Consider the following 23,284-nt stretch of genomic DNA (forward strand, 5'->3'; position numbering starts at 1 on the left):
GAGCCCGCCAGAATGTGCATGTGGGGCTGCCCGGGGCCTGTCTGCCCACTCGGTCACTAACTGCATTTCGGAGCACTCTGTGCCGCTTTGGTCTTGTCCTCTCAATAAGTGAGATTTGACTGGGGACGCTGCGGGGGCAGCTGCTTCTCTGGGTTTCATGGGACGCCAGTTCTCCAGGTGGGAAGGCAGAGGAAGCGTGCAAGCAGGTCAAGTTCAGAAACAAGGTAGGTGGGAGAGTGACCTGGGTGCTGGGCTCAGCAGTCATCAGCTCCCAGGCCCCGGGCAGCCCTGTCAGGCAGGTGCTGCGCGCTCAGGCACAGGGACCGGGAGCCCCTTATCCAGGCTTTGACATATTTCACTCAGCATGATCTCCTCCAGTCCCACCCATGTCGATAAAAAAGTTGGGTGTTCATCCTTTCTGATGACTGAGGAATATTCCATTGTGTATAGGGACCTGTTGCTTTCCTGTACACTAAGAATGTAACTGTAGAAAGAGAAATTAGAGAATCAGTTCCGTTTGCAATAGCTAAGATACCTGGGAATAAACCTAACCAAAGAGGTAAAGGATCTGTACTCTAGGAGCTACAGAACACTCGTGAGACACATGGAGGGGGAAGACACAAGAGATGGAAAAGCAGCTCATGCTCATGGATCGGAAGAATACACACTGTGAAAACGTCCGTGCTTCCCAGAGCAATGTGCACTTTCAAAGCCATCCCAACCAAATACCAACAGCATTTTCCATAGAGCTGGAACAAGCAACCTAACTTGTAAGGAACTGGAAAGACCTCGAATTGCTAAAGAAATGTCGAAAAAGGAACCGAAGATGGGGGCATCATGTTGGACTGATTTCAAGCTTTACTACAAAGCTGTGATCACCAAGACAGTGTGGTAGTGGTATAAAAACACACACACAGACCAGTGGAACAGAGTAGAGCCCAGATATGGACCCTCAATGCTATGGTCAAACACATCTTGAACACTGCATCTCTCTCTCTCTCTTTCTCTCACATACACACACACACACACACACACACACACACACACACACACACACACACGGACACGGGGCCCGCAGTGATGAAGGACCCTAGGGGCCAGTTACCAGTGGGGCTTAACCACTTTAGGCCAAACAGAGGGAAAGGGTGGTTGATGGCGGCTAAGGAAGGAAGTCAGGGAAGGAGCACTGAACGGGGGTTGTGTAGTTAGGTTTGTTACCCAGATTTTAAGTTGATGACTTCCCCATTGACAGAAGGTGTGAAGATTCCTCTGGGAGTACAGGGAGGAAGGCACGTTTAGAAATTGATTTTTGCTTTGCAAAAGGGAGACTTTGCCTGTTATTAAATCCTCAACAGGCTTTAGCTCAAATAATCCACATGCCAAAGAGGCCTCTTTTGGAGGTGACCTCTGGTACCCCGCAGGGGTGCATGATTAACTCTGCATAGGAGAATAGGAGCCTGGCTCCACCAGCGGCCGATGGTGCAGTGCGAACGGGACTCTGTGCACCCGTGTCTGCTCATGATTCAGGGAGGCCGTCAGAAGGAGCTGCTGTCCCTACTTGAGTGGGCAGCTAAAACCGAGTTCTTGAAGGCCATCCTTTAAAGGCTTCCAACTCAAGTGCCATACAAGGTGGGCAGGTATGTGCCTGTCCTCATGGGACCTAAATCTTACAGGCTTTAAGCATTGGGGAGGGATCCCTTTTTCCAGTTTCATCCAGTTCACAATCCCTACCTTCCTCCTCAATCATTCGGTTCCCTGGGATGACCCTTCTCCCACAGTGTCCCAGCCTCATGATGGGGTTTTGGAATATAGGTGGGGTTCGTTGGGGTGAGGTCTGGAGCCAAGAAAAAATTCTTGAGACCTCTTCAGTGCAGAATGGTGGGTCTACGTATCTGTTTTTGTGCCGGTAGCAAGCACCGGGACAGGACCCGTGGGCAGAAAGAGCTGCTGCCCCGGGGTTTCTGGTGATTATAGACTATGGGGTTGGGGCGGTAGATACCAGGAGGCCTTGCCATTGTCAAGTTAAGGTTGTTTCCCCCTCTAGCAAGGCATTAACAAGAAGACAGTTGGAAGCTTCCTGGAGAAACATTGCATTCTGCCTGCTTCAAGAATCTGTCATGGGCTGCAGGTTCCAAGGATATTTAATTGTATCCATATTTCCTTCTGGAAGCTAAGCCATTGATAGAAATGTTTTGTTCTTATAGATCACTAAGACATTTGTAAACTGAGGGAGACTCGTTTTGCAGGACTGTGATCTACAAGCTAACGGCGTGCTCTTCCTTTAGGGCCGTCGGAGTGCCTGAGGACCCTGTCACGGGGGGGGGGCGGGGAGCGCCCGCTTTGTCCTCAGCGCGCCTGCTGCTCCCATGTCACTCATGCACGAGACCGTTTAGCTCTGTACACGGGAGGCATTGGCAAATATTTCGTATTAATTTTGTTCCCTCTGCAGGGGTTCAGACCTCTAGGAAGAACCCTCTGCTTCCCACACACCCAGGTACTCACGCACTTTGTTCTTTTGTTCTGGGCTTCTTGTGAGGGGAGAGCTCACCCCAGCTGGGCTGGGAGGCCAGCAGTGTGAGCCGTCTGCCCCGCCTCTCCTGGGGAGGAGCAGACCCGACAGGAAGCAGGGAGGGGAGCTCCCGGGTGGGTACCCCTCTACTATTCCGGCAGGATGGAGGGAGCCTTCTCAGCCCCACACCTAGGGCCACTCAGGCAGTGAAAAGCAACCACACTTCGAATCCCCGGCTTACTGCAATGGACTGCTAGTTCCTAACAGCATTCTCCACTCAGCCCTTTAATCCTTAAAAAGAAAAAGTGTAACTCTCCTGTGTTTCCTGAGCTTGTGTTTTGCTCAATCTCATTTGTCCTAGATTACAATTCTTTTTTTTTTTTTAAAAGATGTTATTTAATTATTTGACAGACAGAGATCACAAGTAGGCAGAGAGGCAGGCAGAGAGAGGAGGAAGCAGGCTCCCTGCTGAGCAGAGAGCCCGATGTGGGGCTCGATCCCAGGACCCTGGGATCATGACCTGAGCCGAAGGCAGAGGCTTTAACCCACTGAGCCACCCAGGCGCCCCTGCATTTTTTTTTTTTTTTTTTTTTTGATCCCTGAGTAAACCCGTCCTGTGCTGGTGAGAGAACGGGTGGGTTTGACTCATAAGGCTAACAGCCTCACACTCAGTTACGTAAGCTGGAAATCTGTCTCTGCCGTCTCTGTCTTCCCTGCACACTTCGAGGGTTGAGTAGATAACGTCACACAGAGAATTAATTCAGACTGAAATGCTAGTTCTAAAGCCTGTGTTAAGCCCTTTATTCCACATGTCAGGTTTCATTAAAACAGTTCCTTTCAGACTGCCTCATGTCAGGCTCTGTTGTGTCCCCTACAGGCTTCTGTGTGCCCAGAGCGGAAGAGAAGTTGCAGGTGAGAAAAGGAGGAGGGTCATGAGAAAAAGAGATGACATGATCTGAAAAGTGAGGTCAGGGTCAGTATACTTGCAGGGATGAGATTAGGATATTAATACCAGCTGGGGGGTCTACATTAAGATCAGGACGTGGTCTGATGGGAGGACGAGGGGACAGCGAGATTACTGCCCGTGGCTCGCTGGGAGGCTCAGGATGACCCGGAGTTGAGTCTGCTGCTGTGTGCTGATGCCGGGAGAAAATGTTCCGCCAAAGCCATTTTGTGTTGGGATTAGAATAAAAGTAGGATTTTCCCATTTTCTTATTTCATCAGCATGCACCAAAGAGAATTTGGTGTTGTCATTGCCGTGGAAAAGCTGAGAGCATGTGTGTGCGATTAGGATCTCCAGAAAGCCATATGCATTCTTTGGAGAGATTCATTCATTCATTCATTCATTTATTCACAGAATTAATTGGGTGCCAATTTTCCACAACATTTTGGCCCTTGTCTTCTGGGAGTCTGAAGTCTTCTGGGGCATCTAAGCCAGGAACGCATACCATGAGCCATAACAAAACTTCTTCCAACCACTTACAGCTTCTTGATCACATGGGATGCTTTGAGACCTTCAATAAATTCTTATTCCCAGGAAGGAAACTTCCTTTGGATGCAAAATTGGTTTCTATATGTTTCTAGATTGGGATGAGTTCCTCAAAGTTTACTGAGAAGCTGAGACTTCTTACCTGGGCAGTAGCAGCATTGTTTCTGCCAAAAGACAGGGTTAAGGATGTAGAGACTTGAGTCGGCCTCCTGGGGACAGATCGCTGACCTGAAGCTGCTGCTTAGCTCTGTGTCTTATGAAAATGACTCTGTGCATCTGAGAAAGCTACGATCTACCTCATAGTGTGACAGGGATTAATGCATCGATAGGCATAAATCACGTAAATGGTACCTGGAGTGCCCTAATCAGTGCACACTCAGTGACGGCAATGTCACCATTTCCATCAGTCTGAGCAGAGTGCGGGGCTGATGATAACCTCCAGGAGAAGCCCTTGGGTCCACCTGGTGGACACGTTCCTGCTCAGTCCCCACAGTGGGGGTGCTCCTGGCTCTGAGATTGGCCTAGGGCTCCTGGGTGCCCAGAGGAAAACACCCGCACCTAGGTGACCCATGCACGTGGGGGGAAGGAATGTCCATACCAAGGTGACTCATGGGTGCTGGGGAAGGAATGGAGAAATCTAGGTGACCCAGGGATGCTGGAGGAAGGAATGCCTGCACTGAGATGACCCGTGGACACTGGGGGAAGGAATGGAGGGACCGAGGTGACCCGTGGTGACCGAGGTGACCTGTGGATGCTGAGGGAAGGAATGGAGAAGCCAAGGTGACCTGTGGATACTGAGGGAAGGAATGGAGGGACCGAGGTGACCCGTGGAGACCAAGGGAAGGAATGTCCACACTGAGGGGACCTGTGGACACCAGGGGAGTGAATGTCCACACCGAGGTGACCCATGGATGCTGGGGGAAGGAATGTCCACACCAAGGTGTCCTGTGGACACCAGGGAAAGCAATACTGGTGCCGAGGTGACCTCTAGGGTCGGGGGGGGGGGTAAAATGCAGGTGCTGATGTGACCCATGGTGTGTGTGTGTGCGCGTGCGTGTGTGTGTGTGTGTGTGAAATGCAGGCACTCAAGTTACTCTCCCCTCTCTATCCCGAGGCTACTCTGTTCCCAGGCTGAAGGTGCGGGGACATCTGAGTACCCTAAGAGAGGTTGCATGGCTTGGATCTTAGATCTAAAGTCTGTTCCTGGTCTGGTTTCAGAGCTTGCCTGGCCTCAGCTTCCCCTCCTGCTGTCGTTTGGGAGGATGAAATGAATGAACAATGCAAAACACACAGAAGGAAGTGTGGGAAAAACTGAAGGGAGAAGCAAAATCGTGTGGCAGGGATCAGAAATGGGTGTGAAACCATTAGGACAGATGGTGTAGGCATATTATGGTGAAGGCAAAGACCATTAAAACAAAATAGATCAAAGAGGAGATAATCTGAAATCTCTCCTGTTTCACATATCAGTGTCTTCCCCACCTCCCCACGTCCAGTCTCTGCCTTACAGGTAGGGCACATGCAAGCACACATGTGTGCACACACGTGGCCATCATCCACTGGCGTGGCACCGTGGCGGGGGCACAGATGTGGGGAACACAGGCTTCCTGCCAACGGCATGATGACCTCCTCTGGATTGGAAAGCACATGGGCCAGCACTCAGCTCCGCCTTGTGTCCCTGTCCTTCTCCAGCAACCTCCTGAAGGCTCTCTTGACTTCCTTGTTCCTCAGGTGAGAGGGTAAGTGCTGGAGTGCCCACGGCATAGAAGAGACCAAAGAACTTGCCCCTTTTGTGAGCACAGGAACTTTGGGGCTGGAGGTAGTTGGCAATGAAAGAGGGTGACTGCTGTGAGATGGGAGGAGAAGGTCCCAAACATCTTTCTCCACTCTTTTGCGGAGTTAATCCTCAGCACTGCTCGGGCGATGGCGTGGTAAGAGACAAGGATGAGGCTGAGGGGCACGACCAGGATGAGGATGCCAGCCACAGCTATCTGGATCTCAGTGTAGGTGGTGTTCCCACAGGACAATGTGATTAGAGCTGGGACCTCACACACGAAGTCATCCATCTGCCGATGGGGACGGAGGGGCAGGCGGACAGGGGTTGGTGTCTGGACTACTGACTCCAGCAGCCCGATGACCCTGGCCACGGATGCCAGCTGCTGGCACTGGCAGGGCTGGATGATGGTGGTGCAGTGGGGGCGCTGGCGGGTGGCCACACAGCAGTCGGAGGCCATCACTGCCAGGAGCGTGCACTCAGTGGTCCCCAGGAACAGAAAGATGAAGAGCTGAACAGAGCAGCCAAGGAAGCTGATGGGTTTTGGGCCCCAGAGTTTGACCAGCATCTGGAGGATGGAACTCATGGCAAAGCGGAGGTCCAAGAAGGGCAGGTCAGAGAGGAAAAAGTACATTGGGGAGTGGAACTTGGGGTCCTGCATGGACAGCAGAATGATGAGGGTGTTGCCCACCTGAGTCAGAAGGTAGGAAGTGAGGACAACTACGAAGAGGATTCTTTCAAGTCCTGGGCGTTCAGAGAAACCCAGAAGGAAGACGCCGCCAGGGGAGCTCTGGGTGGCCATGACCTCTTCCTGCCCCCGTCTGGGGGTATGTTCGGAGCTATCGTCTGAGACTCCAGCTGTCTGGTCATGTCACAGCAGGTGCACCTTTCTCTTCCCCTCTTCCTACCAGTGTCCTTTCCTGGCACACCACCCTGAGCAGCTCCTCTCCCCACCGTCCCTCCTGGTCAGTGTGGTCTGGCAGGCGTGGGGGCAGCAGGACGTGCTGACAGATGGACAGAGCTGTCTGCTGGGACCTTGGGCTGCTGGCTGAGCATACAGGAGGCTGGTGGAAAGCATGCAGGCGTGAGCTGTTGAAGCACATCAGCACCGCATGTACGGAGCGCCTCTGTGTCCTGTTCTAAGTGTTTCATTGTCCTTATGTTTGTTGGAAGAGCCAGCAAAGTCACGCATTTTCAAGTGGATTTTCAGATTATAAGTTATCTATGTAGAGTTCATCATTTCTCTGTCAGGGGAATGTTGTGGAGTTCTTTATACCACATCTATTCTGTGCATCTTTTTTGCAGGGGAGCCTTAGAGACAGAGTGTTATATCTGCAAGAGAGGTTTTCCCTTTGTGTGTAACGACCCCATTCACAGAGCAGTTTGGTTGCTCAAGTCGCTGAGCCAGCCATCTGGCTGGGGAGACTGGCCCACATGTTCAGTCACTGCCCTGAGACGCTTACAGGTGGGAGGCAGGCATGACCCCAAGCATATTAAAACCATTGAGCAGTTCACAGAGACATTATCAAAGACCCTGAGCCTTCAAGGTTGGGATACCAGCATTCTGAGTGAGGGAATAGGGTATATAAGGTGGCGAAGGACCAGTTAGATTGGCTAGATCAGGTAAAGCATCCTGGAGGAGGTGACTGTATTTTTTCTATAAAAAAAGAGGAACACTGGGCATAGAAGGCCAAGTCAGAGCTGGGGCAGGAGGCTGAGGCCTTCGGCAGCTCCCCCGCCTGAGCCGACCTCCAGCCTCCGGGAGGGTTGGGGTAGGGCCGGCTGCCAGAAGAGCCAGGCAGACTGCAGGGTGGCCTGAGCACCTCCTGAAGTGGGCTCCCATCCCGCTGCATCGCCTTCTCCTACATATTTCTGCTCCAGTATCTTCCCTGGTTTGTTCTCTTTCTCCCATGCTTTTCTCCCTTATAGGACACATTTCAAATTTTTGTCGTATTTTTATACATTCAAAAAAGCATAAGTAAAGCACATCTCGACAGTTTAATGAGTAAGAAAATCAACCCCTGGTATGACCATGAAGAACCGAGCACTTTTCGAGCATCTTTGGTGCTCCCGCGTGCGCACACCCCAGATGGGACCAGCACGCTGCATTTCCCATTGTTCCTTTTAAATCTGTCTGGAGATAGAGTTTACATAGACCCGATTTAAAGTGTACAATTTAGTGGCTTTAGTATATTCGCTGCTGTGCGACCAATACTCTCAGCCTCCAGAACACCTCATCACCCCCAAACAAAACCTCACGCCAAGGAGCAGTCTCCCCGCCTTTGCTTTCTTTGTGATACACAGTTACTACCACCGAAACAGCAGCCCGCTCTTATCGTTATTCCACAGCTCTCACCCTAATCACTTTGTTTGCACTTCTGAATTTCTCATTCTCCTGGTGCTCTCCTACCTCCTTCCTGAGTCTCTGTAGACGGCCTCGCCTTAGTGGCCCCTCGCCTTTTCTCCCTGTCTCTGTCTTCTCCACTCTCTCACTTACCATTTTGCTCCTGGCTCTTCCCCCCGACACAGTCATTCAGTGGTTTCTGCATTTGATCCTGCCCTGGACTCCACCAGCGCCAGTCAGCATTGTGCTGGGAGCCAGGGCACCGGTGGGGGGATGGGGCCCACTCAAAGGAGTTTGTGATAATCCAGAGCCATTAGTAACCAGGAGGTGTGGAATGCTCCCTACATGCCTCACAGCTGCCCAATCACCTGGATCTCTCCGCAGCCCTGCAAACAAGATGCTCTTACTCCATCTGCATCAGGAAGTAAAGAGTTTTGGAGGTTAAGACATGGCTGAGGTCACCCAGCCAGTGGGTGCCAGGGCCAGGAGTGTAGACCATGGTTACTTCCACTCTGGTGCTCCACTGTTGGGGGCTGGTAGGAGCTGATGTCTCCTAGGAAAAGAAAAAATTCTCTACTCACCCTCAGTCAGATTAAAATCCCCTCTGCCAATGTGATGGGTCACATTAACAAAAGAAGAGATAAGAAACTTATGATCCTCTCAATTAATGCAGAAAAGGCATTTGACCAAATACAGCATCCTTTCCTGATTAAACTCTTCAAAATTTTGGGATAGAGGGCACATCACTCAATAACATAAAAGCCATCTATGAGAAGCCCACAGCAAGTATCGTTCTCAACAGGGAAAAGCTGAGAGCTTTTCAGAGGAGGAGCAAGATAGCGGAGGAGGAGGAGACCTAAATTTCATCTGGCCGGAGGAATCCAGCTGGATAGTTATCCAACCACTCTGAACAACGACAAACTCAAGAAGAGATTGAAGAGAGAAGAGCAGTGACTCTAGGAACAGAAAAGCGACCCCTTTCTGGTAGGTGGGATGTGTGAAATGAAGCCGAGGCGACATACAGGAAGACCTCGGGGTGGGGGAGGGGCCGGCTCCCAGAAAGCGGTACAGCAGCAGAGCACAAAACGGGAACTTGTAGAATCTGCTCCACTGAGGGACATGGCCCCAGAGACTAAGCAGGGGTGGAGCCCTCACGGGGACAGTGTGGTCTCAGGACCCATGGGGTCACAGAAAGACCAGGGATGTCTGAGTGTGGCAGAGCCCCCAGGTATGGGAGTGGCGAAGCTGCTGCAGAGACGGAGTGGGGGAGGCTCTCAGCTTGGGCTTACCTTAAACCGTGATACAAGGCACATTCTCCCTCTGCTCTGGAGCAGGGACCCCCACAAGTGGCAGATCTGGGGAGACCACGCTGGGGAGGGCGTGGCAGAAATCTGCTGGGTTTGGAGACTCCAAACAGGGCCCTGCACCAGAGACAGAAACGCTCGGCTCCAGGCTGGGTGAGCTCGGAGTGTGGCTGGAAACCAGGGAGATGGGAGGGATTCAGCGCTTTTCTCAAAGGGCACACTGAGGAGTGGGTCCTGAGCTCTTGGCTCCTCCGGGTGGGAGACTGGGCAGCCCCCATTTTCATTCCCATCCTCCAGAGCTCTACAGAAAGTGCTCAGGGAACAAAAGCTCCCAAGACCAAACCACACAGATTGCTTAGCCTGGTCCCTGGCAAAGGTGGTGCAATTCCGCCTCAGGCAAAGACGTTTGAGAATCACGGCAACAGGCCCCTCCCCGAGAAGATCAGCAAAAACATCCAGCCAAGACCAAGTACACAGATCAGTGAAAACGGTGGAATTCCAGAGATACAGGAATGCAAAACATAGAATTCATGGATTTTCCCCCATGATCCTTTAGTCTTTCAAAGTTAAATTTTTAAAAATTTTATTTTTTTCTTTTTCTATTTTTTGAATTTTTCCTCTTTCCTATTTTAACTAATTTATCTTATCAATACCTTTTTATTTTTTTATTTTTAAAACATTTTATTTATTTACTTGAGAGAGTGAGAGAGAGAGCATGAGAGGGGAGAGGGTCAAAGGGAGAAGAAGACTTCCTCCTGAGTAGAGAGCCTGATATGGGACTTGATCCCAGGACTCCAAGATCATGACCCTAGCTGTACGCAGTTGCTTAAACAACTGAGCCACCCAGGGATCCCTTATTAATACCTTTTATAATGTTCATTTTTATAGTCATAGTCTATCCCTTCATTGTATTTAACCTTATTTTTTGTATTCATATAAGTTTTTCTTTCTTTAAATTTTTGGGGTACAGTTTCTTCAACAGACCAAAATATACCTTAAATCTAGTGTATGGTTTTGGTCTAGTCTCTAGCCTGGTCACATTCCCTACTTTTTTTTTTTTCAACCAACTTTTTTTTTCCACTTTTAAAAAATTTCTTTTCAGCATAACAGTATTCATTGTTTTTGCACCACACCCAGTGCTCCATGCAATATGTGCCCTCACTAATACCCACCACCTGGTTCCCCAACCTCCCACCCTCTGCCCCTTCAAAACCCTCAGGTTGTTTTTCAGAGTCCATAGTCTCTCATGGTTCATCTCCCCTTCCAATTTCCCTCAACTCCCTTCTCCTCTCCATCTCCCCATGTCCTCCATGTTATTTGTTATGCTCCACAAATAAGCGAAACCATATGATACTTGACTCTCTCTGCTTGACTTATTTCACTCAGCATAATCTCTTCCAGTCCCGTCTATGTTGCTACAAAAGTTGGGTATTCATCCTTTCTGATGGAGGCATAATGCTCCATAGTGTATATGGACTACATCTTCATTATCCATTCGTCCATTGAAGGGCATCTTGGTTCTTTCCACAGTTTGGTGACCGTGGCCATTGCTGTTATGAACACTGAGGTACAGATGGCCCTTCCTTTCACTACATCGTATCTTTGGGGTAAATACCCAGCAGTGCAATTGCAGGGTCATAGGGAAGCTCTATTCTTAATTTCTTGAGGAATCTCCACACTGTTCTCCAAAGTGGCTGCACCAACTTGCATTTCCACCAACAGTGTAAGAGGGTTCCCCTTTCTCCACATCCTCTCCAACACACGTTGTTTCCTGTCTTGCTAATTTTGGCCATTCTAACTGGTGCAAGGTGGTATCTCAATGTGGTTTTAATTTGAATCTCCTGATGGCTAGTGATGATGAGCATTTTTTCATATGTCTGATAGCCATTTTTAAAGAAAGATTTATTTATTTGACAGACAGAGATCACAAGTAGGGAGAGAGGCAGGCAGAGAGAGAGAGAGAGGGAAGTAGGCTCCCCGCTAAGCAGAGAGCCCGATGCGGGGCTCGATCCCAGGACCCTGGCATCATGACCTGAGCTGAAGGCAGAGGCTTTAACCCGCTGAGCCACCCAGGCACCCCTGATAGCCATTTTCAACCAACTTCTTTTCTTATAAATTCCTTTTGTAAAAAAAATTTTTAAAGATTTTATTTATTTATTTCACAGACAGAGATCACAAGTAGGCAGAGAGGCAGGCAGAGAGAGAGGAAGAAGAAGGCTCCCTGCTGAGCAGAGAGCCCAATGTGGGGCTCAATCCCAGGACCCTGGGATCATAACCTGAGCTGAAGGCAGAGGCTTTAACCCACTGAGCCACCCAGGTGCCCCTGTAAAATCTTTTAAAAATTTCATCTTTAGGGATGCCTGGGTGGCTCAGTTGGTTAAGCAGCTGCCTTAGGCTCAGGTCATGATCCCAGCGTCCTGGGATCGAGTCCCACATCAGGCTCCTTGCTCCGCAGGGAGCCTGCTGCTCTCTCTGCCATTGTCTGCCTGTGCTCTCTCTCTCTCTCTGACAAATAAATAAATAAATAAATAAATAAAATTAAAAAAAAAGAAAATTTTCATCTTTACAGTCATGTTCTATCCCTTCATCATGTTTACCCTTATTTTTTTATGCATTTAAGATTTTTTTATGCATTTTAAGATTTTCTTTCTTTGAAATTTTGGGAGGCAATTTCTTCTAACAGACCAAAATACACCCAAAATCAAGTGTGTGGCTCTGTTCTATTCACAAGACTAAACATTTTTTTCCTTCCCCTTTCTTCTGACCCCAGTTTTGAGTCTCTTCTGATTTGGTTAGTGTATATTTTTCTGGGGTCATTGTTACCATTTTAGCATTTTGTTATCTCATTCATCTATTCTTCTCTGGACAAAATGACAAGGTGAAAAAACTCACCTCACACACACAAAAAGAACTAGAGGGATGCCTGGGTGGCTCAGTTGGTTAAGCATCTGCATTTAGCTCAGGTCATTGTCCCAGGGCTGTCGGATCAAGTTCCACATTGGGCTCCTCCACATCAAGTCCCACAAGAGCAGGGAGCCTGCTTATAATCTTGAGCTCTCTCTGGAAAATAAATTAATAAAATCTTAAAAACAACAAACAAACAAACAAACAAACAAACAAGATAGAGTACTGACTGCTAGGGACCTAATCAATATGGACATTAGTAAGATGTCAGAACTAGACTTCAGAATGATGATTATAAAAATGCTAGCTGGGCTTGAAAAAAGCATAGAATATAGTAGAGAATCCCTTTCTGAAGAAATAAAATCCCTTTCTGGAGAAATAAAAGAACTAAAATCTAACCAAATTGAAATTTAAAAAGCTATTAAGGGGGTGCAATAAAAAATGGAGGCTCTTACTGCTAGGATAAATGAGGCAGAAGAGAGAATTAATGATATAAAAGACCAAATGAAGGAAAAATAAAGAAGCTGAGAAAAAGCGAGATAAACAACTACTGAATCACGAGGCGAGAATTCAAGAGAAAAGTGATGCCATAAGATGAAACAATATTAGAATAATTGGGATCCCAGAAGAAGAAAGAGAGAGAGGGGCAGAAGGTATATTGGAGCAAATTATAGCAAATAACTGCCCCAATTTGGGGAATGAAACAAGCATCAAAATCCAGGAGGCACAGAGAACCCCCCTCAAAATCAATAAAAATGTCAACATCCCATCATCTAATAGTAAAAGCTACAAGTCTCAGTGGCAAAAAGAAAATCCTGAAAGTAGCTCAGGACAAGAGGTCTGTAACATAAAATGGTACAAATATTAGATTGGAATCAGACCTATCCACAGAGACCTGGCAGGCCAGAAAGGACTGGCATGATATATTCAGAGCATTAAGTGTGAAAAATATGCAACCAAGAATATATCCAGCTAGGATGCCATTGACTATAGGAAGAAAAATAAAAAGCTTCCAGTCCAAACAAAAATGAAAAGAATTTGCAAACACCAAACAGGAAATATTGAAAGTGGTCCTCTTAGCAAAGAGAGGGCCTAAAAGTAACAGAACAGAAAGGAACCGAGACAATATACAGTAACAGTCACCTTACAGGCAATATGGCGGTACTAAATTAATACTAAATTAATACGTTTCAGTAGTTACCATGAATGTAAATGGGCTAAATGCTCCAATCAAAAGACACAGGGTATCAGAATGGATAAAAAAACAAGACCAAGGGGGGACCAGGGTGGCTCAGTTGGTTAAGCGACTGTCTTTAGCTCATGATTCCAGGGTCCTGATCCCAGGGTCCTGATCCCAGGGTCCTGGGATTGGGCCCCTCATTGGGCTCCCTGCTCAGTGGGTAGCCTGCTTCTCCCTCTCCCTCTGCTGCTCTGCCTGCTTGTGTCTCTTGCTCTCTCTGTCAAATAAATATATAAAATTAAATAAAAAAATAAGACCCATCAATATGCTATCTGCAAGAAACTCATTTCAGACCCAAAGACACCTTCAAATTTAAAGTGAGGGGGTGGAAAATCATTTACCATACTAATGAACATCAAAAGAATGCTGGGGTGGCAATCCTTATATCAGATAAATTAGATTTTAAGCCAAAGACTGTAATAAGAGATGAGGAAGGACAGTATATCATACTTAAAGGGTCTACCCAACAAGAAGACTCTAATAATTTTATTTTATTTTTTTAAGAGTTTATTTATTTATTAGAGATCACAAGCAGAGAGGCAGGTGGGGGTGGGGGGAGCAGGCTCCCCACCAAGGAAAGAGCCCGATGCAGGGCTCAGTCCTAGGACCCTGAGACCATGACCTGAGCTGAAGGCAGAGGCTTAACCCACTGAGCCACCCAGGTGCCCCAAGAGGTAAATTTCTTAGGCATTATTAGGTACCAAATTGTTTATTTCAGACAAAATGCTATAGAAATTAGAGAAATGAGTTGATGAGAAAGTACCTTGAGATTAAAAATAACATTGAGTGCTTTATATAGTTCCCTTCTATTTGTTTTTTTTTTTTAAGTCTAAAGATGCAGTATTAGAGAAGCATATGCCATTTTAATAAGAATTTTTTTTTCCGATTTTATTTATTTTTTTCAGCGTAACAGTATTCATTGTTTTTGCACAACACCCAGTGCTCCATGCAAAACGTGCCCTCCCTATTACCCACCACCTGTTCCCCCAACCTCCCACCCTGACCCTTCAAAACCCTCAGGTTGTTTTTCAGAGTCCATAGTCTCTTATGATTCGCCTCCCCTCCCCAATGTCCATAGCCCCCTCCCCCTCTCCCAATCCCACCTCCCCCCAGCAACCCCCAGTTTGTTTTGTGGGATTAAGAGTCTTGTTGTTGGTGTACAGAAATGCAACTGATTTCTGTGCATTGATTTTATATCCTGACACTTTACTGAATTCCTGTACAAGTTCTAGCAGTTTTGGAGTGGAGTCTTTTGGGTTTTCCACATATAGTGTCATATCATCTGCGAAGAGTGATAGTTTGACTTCTTCTTTACCAATTTGGATGCCTTTAATTCCTTTTTCTTGTCTGATTGCTGAGGCTAGGACTTCTAGTACTATGTTGAATAGCAGTGGTGATAATGGACATCCCTGCTGTGTTCCTGACCTTAGCGTAAAAGCTTTCAGTTTTTCTCCATTGAGAATGATATTTGCGGTGGGTTTTTCATAGATGGCTTTGATAATATTGAGGTATGTGCCCTCTATCCCTACACTTTGAAGAGTTTTGATCAGGAAGGGATGCTGTACTTTGTCAAATGCTTTTTCAGCATCTATTGAGAGTATCATATGGTTCTTGTTCTTTCTTTCATTAATGTGTTCTATCACATTGATTGATATGTGGATGTTGAACCAACCCTGCAGCCCTGGAATAAATCCCACTTGATCGTGGTGAATAATCCTTTTAATGTACTGTTGAATCCTATTGGCTAGTCTTTTGGCGAGAATTTTTGCATCTGTGTTCATCAAGGATATTGGTCTGTAGTTCTCTTTTTTGGTGGGATCCTTGTCTGGTTTTGGGATCAAGGTGATGCTGGCCTCGTAAAATGAGTTTGGAAGTTTTCCTTCCATTTCTATTTTTTGGAACAGTTTCAGGAGAATAGGAATTAGTTCTTCTTTAAATGTTTGGTAGAATTCCCCTGGGAAGCCGTCTGGCCCTGGGCTTTTGTTTGTTTGGAGATATTGGATGACTGTTTCAATCTCCTTACTGGTTATGGGCCTGTTCAGGTTTTCTAGTTCTTCCTGGTTCAGTTGTGGTAGTTTATATGTCTCTAGGAATGCATCCATTTCTTCCAGATTGTCAAATTTGTTGGCGTAGAGTTGTTCATAGTATGTTCTTATAATTGTCTGTATTCCTTTGGTGGTAGTTGTGATCTCTCCTCTTTCATTCATGATTTTATTTATTTGGGTCCTTTCTCTTTTCTTTTTGATGAGTCTGGCCAGGGGGTTATCAATCTTATTGATTCTTTCAAAGAACCAGCTCCTAGTTTCATTGATTTGTTCTTTTTTTTTTTTTTTGGTTTCTATTTCATTGATTTCTGCTCTGATCTTTATGCTTTCTCTTCTCCTTCTGGGTTTAGGGTTTCTTTCTTGTTCTTTCTCCAGCTCCTTTAGGTATAGGGTTACGTTGTGTACTTGAGACCTTTCTTGTTTCTTGAGAAAGGCTTGTACCGCTATATATTTTCCTCTCAGGACTGCCTTTGCTGTGTCCCACAGATTTTGAACTGTTGTTTTTCATTATCATTTGTTTCCATGAATTTTTTCAATTCTTCTTTAATTTCCTGGTTGACCCATTCATTCTTTAGAAGGATGCTGTTTAGTCTCCATGTATTTGGGTTCTTTCCAGCTTTCCTCTTATGATTGAGTTCTAGCTTCAGAGCATTGTGGTCTGAAAATATGCAGGGAATGATCCCAATCTTTTGATACCGGTTGAGACCTGATTTGTGACCCAGAATGTGATCTATTCTGGAGAATGTTCCATGTGCACTAGAGAAGAATATGTATTCTGTTGCTTTGGGATGAAATGTTCTGAATATATCTGTGATGTCCATCTGGTCCAGTGTGTCATTTAAGGTCTTTATTTCCTTGTTGATCTTTTGCTTGGATGATCTGTCCATTTCAGTGAGGGGAGTGTTAAAGTCCCCTACTATTATTGTATTTTTATTGATGTGTTTCTTTGATTTTGTTATTAATTGGTTGATAGAGTTGGCTGCTCCCACGTTAGGGGCATAGATATTGAAAATTGTTAGATCTTCTTGTTGGACAGACCCTTTGAGTAGGATATAGTGTCCTTCCTCATCTCTTATTATAGTATTTGGCTTAAAATCTAATTGATCTGATATAAGTATTGCCACCCCAGCTTTCTTCTGATGCCCATTAGCATGGTAAATTTTTTTCCACCCCCTCACTTTAAATCTGGAGGTGTCTTCGCGTCTAAAATGAGTTTCTTGTAGGCAACATACTGATGGGTTTTGTTTTTTTATCCATTCTGATACCCTGTGTCTTTTGATTGGGGCATTTAGCCCATTAACATTCAGGGTAACTATTGAGAGATATGAATTTAGTGCCATTATTAGCCTGTAAGGTGACTGTTACTGTATATTGTCTCTGTACCTTTCTGATCTACTACTTTTAGGCTCTCTCTTTGCTTAGAGGACCCCTTTCAATATTTCCTGTAGAGCTGGTTTGGTGTTTGCAAATTCTTTCAGTTTTTGTTTGTCCTGGAAGCTTTTTATCTCTCCTTCTATTTTCAATGATAGCCTAGCTGGATAGAGTATTCTTGGCTGCATGTTTTTCTCGTTTAGTGCTCTGAATATATCATGCCAGCTCTTCGTGGCCTGCCAGGTCTCTGTGGATAAGTCTGCTGCCAATCTAATATTTTTACCATTGTATGTTACAGACTTCTTTTCTCGGGCTGCTTTCAGGATTTTCTCTTTGTCACTAAGACTTGTAAATTTTACTATTAGGTGATGGGGTGTGGACCTATTCTTGTTGACATTGAGGAGGGTTCTCTGTATCTCCTGGATTTTGATGCTTGTTCCCTTTGCCATATTAGGGAAATTCTCTCCAATGATTCTCTCCAATAGACCTTCTGCTCCCCTCTCTCTTTCTTCTTCTTCTGGAATCCCAATTATTCTAATGTTGTTTCGTCTTATGGTGTCACTTATCCCTCGAATTCTCCCCTCATGGTCCAGTAGCTGTTTGTCCCTCTTTTGTTCGGCTTCTTTATTCTCTGTCATTTGGTCTTCTGTATCACTAATTCTTTCTTCTGCCTCATTTATCCCAGCAGTGAGAGCCTCCATTTTTGTTTGCACCTCATTAATAGCTTTTTTGATTTCAACTTGGTTAGATTTTAGTTCTTTAATTTCTCCAGAAAGGGCTTTAGTATCTCCAGAGAGGGTTTCTCTAATATCTTCCATGCCTTTTTCGAGCCTGGCTAGAATGTTCAGAATCGTCATTCTGAACTCTTGATCTGACATATTACCAATGTCTGTGTTGATTAGATCCCTACCCTTCGGTACTGTCTCTTGTTCTTTTGTTTGTGGTGATTTTTTCCGCCTTGTCATTTTGTCCAGATAAGAGGATATGAAGGAGCAAATAAATTACTAAAAGGGTGGCAAAGACCCCAGAAAAATGTCCTGTAACCAAATGAGAAGAGACCCCAAATTGTGGGGGGGAGAAAGGGGATAAAAAGAGGTTCAGAAAAAAAAAAGAAAAAAATTTAAAAAATAAAACAAATAAAGAAAAAATATAAAAAAGAAAGAAAAAAATATATATATTTAGATAAACTAGTCAAAAAACGTTAAAAAAGAAAAGGGTAAAAGTTTTAAAAAATTTAGCAGAAGAAGAAAAAAGAAAAAAAAATTGAAAAAAGAGAAAAAAAAATTGAAGTAGCCGCAAGACTAAAGAATCATTGGGAGAAAGCCATGAGTTCCGTGCTTTGCTTTCTCCTCCTCTGGAATTGCACTTCTGTCTTAGGAATTGAACCTGCTTTCCTTGATAGATGAACTTCGTCCTGGCTGGATATTTTGTTGATCTTCTGGGGGAGGGGCCTGTTGTAGTGACTCTCAAGTGTCTTTGCCCGAGGCGGGATTGCACCGCCCTTACCGGCGGCCGGACTAAGTAATCGGCTCGGGTTCGCTTTTGGGAGCTTCTGTTCCCTGAACGCTTTCCGTAGAGTTCCGGAGGGCGGGAATGAAAATGGTGGCCTCCTAGTCTCCAGCCCAGAGGAGCCGAGAGCCTGGGGCCCCACTTCTCAGTGCGCCCCCAGAGACAGCACCCAATCACTCCCGTATCCCTAGCCTCCAGCCACGCTCCGAGCTCACCCAGCCTGCGACCAGTTCAAGGTAACCCCGAGCTGAGAGTTCAGTCCTCGGCTCTGTCTCTGCAGCCGGCTTCTCCGTTCTAATACCTGCGAGCTCTGCGACACTCCGACACCCCTGATCCTTCTGTGACCCTGCGGGACCTGGGGCCACGCTGACCCCGTGCGGGCTTCACCCTGGTTTAGCCTCTGGAGCAATGTCCTTCAGTGGAACAGACTTTTAAAAGTCCTGATTTTGTGCTCCGTTCCTCCGCCACTTGCCGGGAGCCGGCCCCTCCCCCCGTGGTCTATCTTCCCGTCGTTTTAGATTCACTTCTCTGCCAGTCCTACCTTTCAGAAAGTGGTTGATTTTCTGTTTCTAGAGTTGCTGTTCTTCTTCTCTTCGATCTCCTGTTGGATTTGTAGGTGTTTGCAATGTTTAGATAAGCTATCGAGCTGATCTCCTGTTACCTGATGTAGTCTCAGACTGCTACTTCTCCGCCATCTTGACTCCTCCCCATTTTAATAAGAATTTTGTGAATATGGAGAACAGAACAAAAAGTGTTATGGTTTAGGAAATGACTTGGGTAAAGAAAGAAACTCAGTTTGAGTAGATAGTGGATGAGAGTATTATTTAAGAAATTAGCCTTATTGGATGAGTTCTTTTTGGGAAGGAGTAGCAGAGAGATCGCTTTGTAGGGTGTGGTTTAGTTCTAGAAAGACAAGAAGCAAGGATAAGTTGGAGGAGTTACTGCCTATTTACGAGCAAGAAAGTCCCTTATAAGTAACATAATTCTCAATGTGACTTACAAGTAACAATTCTGGCAGCTGTGCCAAGTGTGGTTGGAAAAAAAAGTCTAAGCTCAGGGTCCTCGGTGGTTCAGTAGGTCAAGTAAATTACCCTTTGGCTCAGGTCATGATCCTGGAGTCCCAGATCAAGTCCTGGATTAAGCTCCCTGCTCAGCAGGGAGTTTTCTTCTCCCTCTGACCCTCTCTGTTCTCATGTTCTCTCTCTCAAATAAACAAAAATCTTTTTTTTAATTTATTTTTTCAGTGTAACAGTATTCATTGTTTTTGCACAACACCCAGTGCTCCATGCAAAACGTGCCCTCCCTATTACCCACCACCTGTTCCCCCAACCTCCCATCCCTGACCCTTCAAAACCCTCAGGTTGTTTTTCAGAGTCCATAGTCTCTTATGGTTCGCCTCCACTTCCAAATTTTTTTTATAAACATATAATGTATTTTAATCCCCAGGGGTACAGGTCTGTGAATCGCCAGGTTTACACACTTCACAGCACTCACGATAGCACATGATGTCCATGTGCTATCCCCAATGTCCATAACCTCCTCCCCCTCTCCCAACCCCACCTGCCCCCAGCAACCCCCAGTTTGTTTTGTGAGATTAAGAGTCATTTATGGTTTGTCTCCCTCCCAATCCCATCTTGTTTCATTTATTCTTCTCCTATCCCCCTAACCCCCATGTTGCTTCTCCATGTCCTCATATCAGGGAGATCATATGATAGTTGTCTTTCTCCGATTGACTTATTTCACTAAGCATGATACCCTCTAGTTCCATCCATGTCATCGCAAATGGCAAGATTTCATTTCTTTTGATGGCTGCATAGTATTCCATTGTGTATATATACCACCTCTTCTTGATCCATTCATCTGTTGATGGACATCTAGGTTCTTTCCATAGTTTGGCTATTGTAGACATTGCTGCTATAAACATTCGGGTACACGTGCCCCTTTGGATCACTGCGTTTGTATCTTTAGGGTAAATACCCAGTAGTGCAATTGCTGGGTCATAGGGTAGTTCTATTTTCAACATTTTGAGGAACCTCCATGCTGATTTCCAGAGTGGTTGCACCAGTTTGCATTCCCACCAACAGTGGAGGAGGGCTCCCCTTTCTCTGCATCCTCGCCAGCATCTAAGACTCTAATAATTTTAAATGTCTATGCCCCTAATATGGGGACAGACAATTATATAAACCAATTAATAACAAAATCAAAGAAACACATCAACAATAATACAATAATAGTAGGAGACTTTAACCCTCCCCTCACTGAAATGGACAGATCATCTAGTTAAAAGATCAGCAAGGAGGGGTCCTGGGTGACTCAGTGAGTTAGGGCTCTGCCTTCAGCTCAGATCATGGTCTTGGGGTCCTGGGATCAAGCCCTGCATCAGGCTCTCTGCTCATCAAAGAGCCTGCTTCTCTGCCTGCCTCTCTGCCTAGTTGTGATCTCACTTTCAAATAAATAAATAAAATCTTAAAAAAAAAGATCAACAAGGAAATAAAGGCTTTAAATGACACACTGGATCGGATGGACATTACAGATATATTCTGAGCATTCCATCCCAAAGCAACAAAATACACATTGTACTCTAGTGTACATGGAACATTCTCCAGAATAGATCACATCTTGGGTTACAAATCAGGACTCAACTGGTACCAAATATTAGGATCATTCCATGTGTATTTTCAGACCACAGTGCTTTGAAACTAGAACTCAACCTCAAGAGGAAAATTGGAAAGAACTCAAATTCATGGAGACTAGAGAACATCCTACCAAAGAATGAATGGGTCAACCAGGAAATTAAAGAATTTTAAAAATCATGGAAACAAATGAAAATGAAAATACAACTGTTCAAAACCTTTGGGATGCAACAAAGACTGTCCTGAGAGGAAAGTATATAGCAATACAAGCCTCTCTCATGAAACAAGAAAGGTCTCAAGTACACAACCTAACCCTAAACCTAAAGGAGCTGGAGAAAGAACAGCAAAGAAAGCTGAAGCCCAGGAGGAGAAGAAAAATAATAAACATCAGAGCAGAAATCAATGAAATAGAAACCAAAAGAACAATAGAAAAAAATCAATGAAACTAGGAGCTTGTTCTTTGATAGAATAAGATTGATAACCCCCTGGCCAGACTTATCAAAAAGAAAAGAGAAGGGACCCAAATTAATAAAATCATGAATGAAAGAGGAGAGATCACAACCAACACCAAAGAAATACAACTATAAAAACATATGAGCAACATATGCCAGCAAATTTGACCATCTGGAAGAAATGGATGCATTCCTAGAGACATATAAACTACCAAAAGTAAATCAGGAAGAAATAGAAAACCTGAACAGACCCATAACCAGTAAGGAGATGGAAGCAGTCATCAAAAATCTCCCAAGGAACAAGAGCACAGGGCCAGACAGCTTCCCAGGGGGAATTCTACCAAACGTTTAAAGAAGAATCAATACCTGTTCTCCTGAAACTGTTCCAAAAAAGGAAAACTTCCAAACTCATTTTATAAGGCCAGTATTACCTTGATCCCCAAACCAGACAAACACTGCATCAAAAAGGAGAATTACAGAACAATATCCTAGATGAACATGGATGCAAAAATTCTCACCAAAATACTAGCCAATAGGATCCCACAGTACATTAAAAGGATTATTCACCAGGACCAAGTGGGATTTATTCCCGGGCTGCAAAGTTGGTTCAACATCTACAAATCAATCAATGTGATTCAGTACATTAATAAAAGAAAGAACGAGAACCATATGATACTCTCCATAGATGCTGACAAAGCATTTGACAAAATACAGCATCCCTTCCTGATCAAAACTATTCACAGTGTACAGTAGGGGGTACATACCTCAATATCATCAAAGCCATCTATGGCAAAACCACAGCGAATATCATCTTCAATGGGGAAAAACTGAGAGCTTTTCCCTAAGGTCAGGAATATGACAGGGCTGTCCACTATCATCACGGCTGTTCAACATAGTACTAGAAGTCCTAGCCTCAGCAATCAGACAACAAAAAGAAATAAAAGGCATCTGAATCAGCAAAGAAGAAGTCAAGAAGTCTCACCCTTCCCAGATGACATGATACTCTATGTAGAAAACCCAAAAGACTCCACCCCTAAATTACTAGAACTCATACAGCAATTCACCAATGTGGCAGGATACAAAATCAATGCACAGAAATCAGTTGCATTTCTGTACACCACCAACAAGACAGAACAAAGAGAAATTAATGAATCCATCCCATTTACAATAGTACAAAAATCCATAAGATAACTAGAAATAAACCTAACCAAAGAGGTAAAGGTACTATACTCTAGAAAGTACAGAACACTTATGAAAGAAATTGAGGAAGACACAAAGAGATTGAAAAACATTCTGTGCTTATGGATTGGAAGAATAGACATTGTGAAAATGTCTATGCAACCCAGAGCAATCTATACATTCAATGTCATTTCTCTCAAAATGCCATTGACATTTTTCACAGAGCTGGAACAAAAATCCTAAAACTTGTATGGAAAAAGACTATGAATTGCCAGGGAATGTTAAAAAAGAAAACCAAAGCTAGCAGCATAGCAATGCCTGTCTTCAAACTCTGTTACAAAGCTGTGGTCACCAAACAGCATGGTATTGGCACAAAACGGACACATAGATCAATGGAACAGGATAGAGAGCCCAGAAATGGATTATCAACTCTATGGTCAACTAATCTTTTTTTTTTTTAAGATTTTATTTATTTATTTGACAGACAGAGATCACAAGTAGGCAGAGAGGCAGGCAGAGAGAGAGAGAGGAGGA

At 45.0% G+C, this 23,284-nt stretch overlaps 1 protein-coding gene across 1 annotated transcript; it reads right to left on the reverse strand.

The window, feature by feature from the left end:
• Nucleotides 1-5,445: 5,445 nt before the first annotated feature.
• On the reverse strand, nucleotides 5,446-6,571 carry LOC123942519 (olfactory receptor 2H1-like). The gene is given in 3 exon segments (XM_046006495.1): nucleotides 5,446-5,733; nucleotides 5,735-5,827; nucleotides 5,829-6,571. Coding segments are annotated over 3 exon segments (915 nt in total). The 3' UTR covers nucleotides 5,446-5,654.
• Between the last annotated feature and the right edge of the window lie 16,713 nt (nucleotides 6,572-23,284).

Source organism: Meles meles, chromosome 5, assembly GCF_922984935.1.
Source record: "Meles meles chromosome 5, mMelMel3.1 paternal haplotype, whole genome shotgun sequence".
Classification (NCBI taxonomy): Eukaryota; Metazoa; Chordata; class Mammalia; order Carnivora; family Mustelidae; genus Meles; species Meles meles.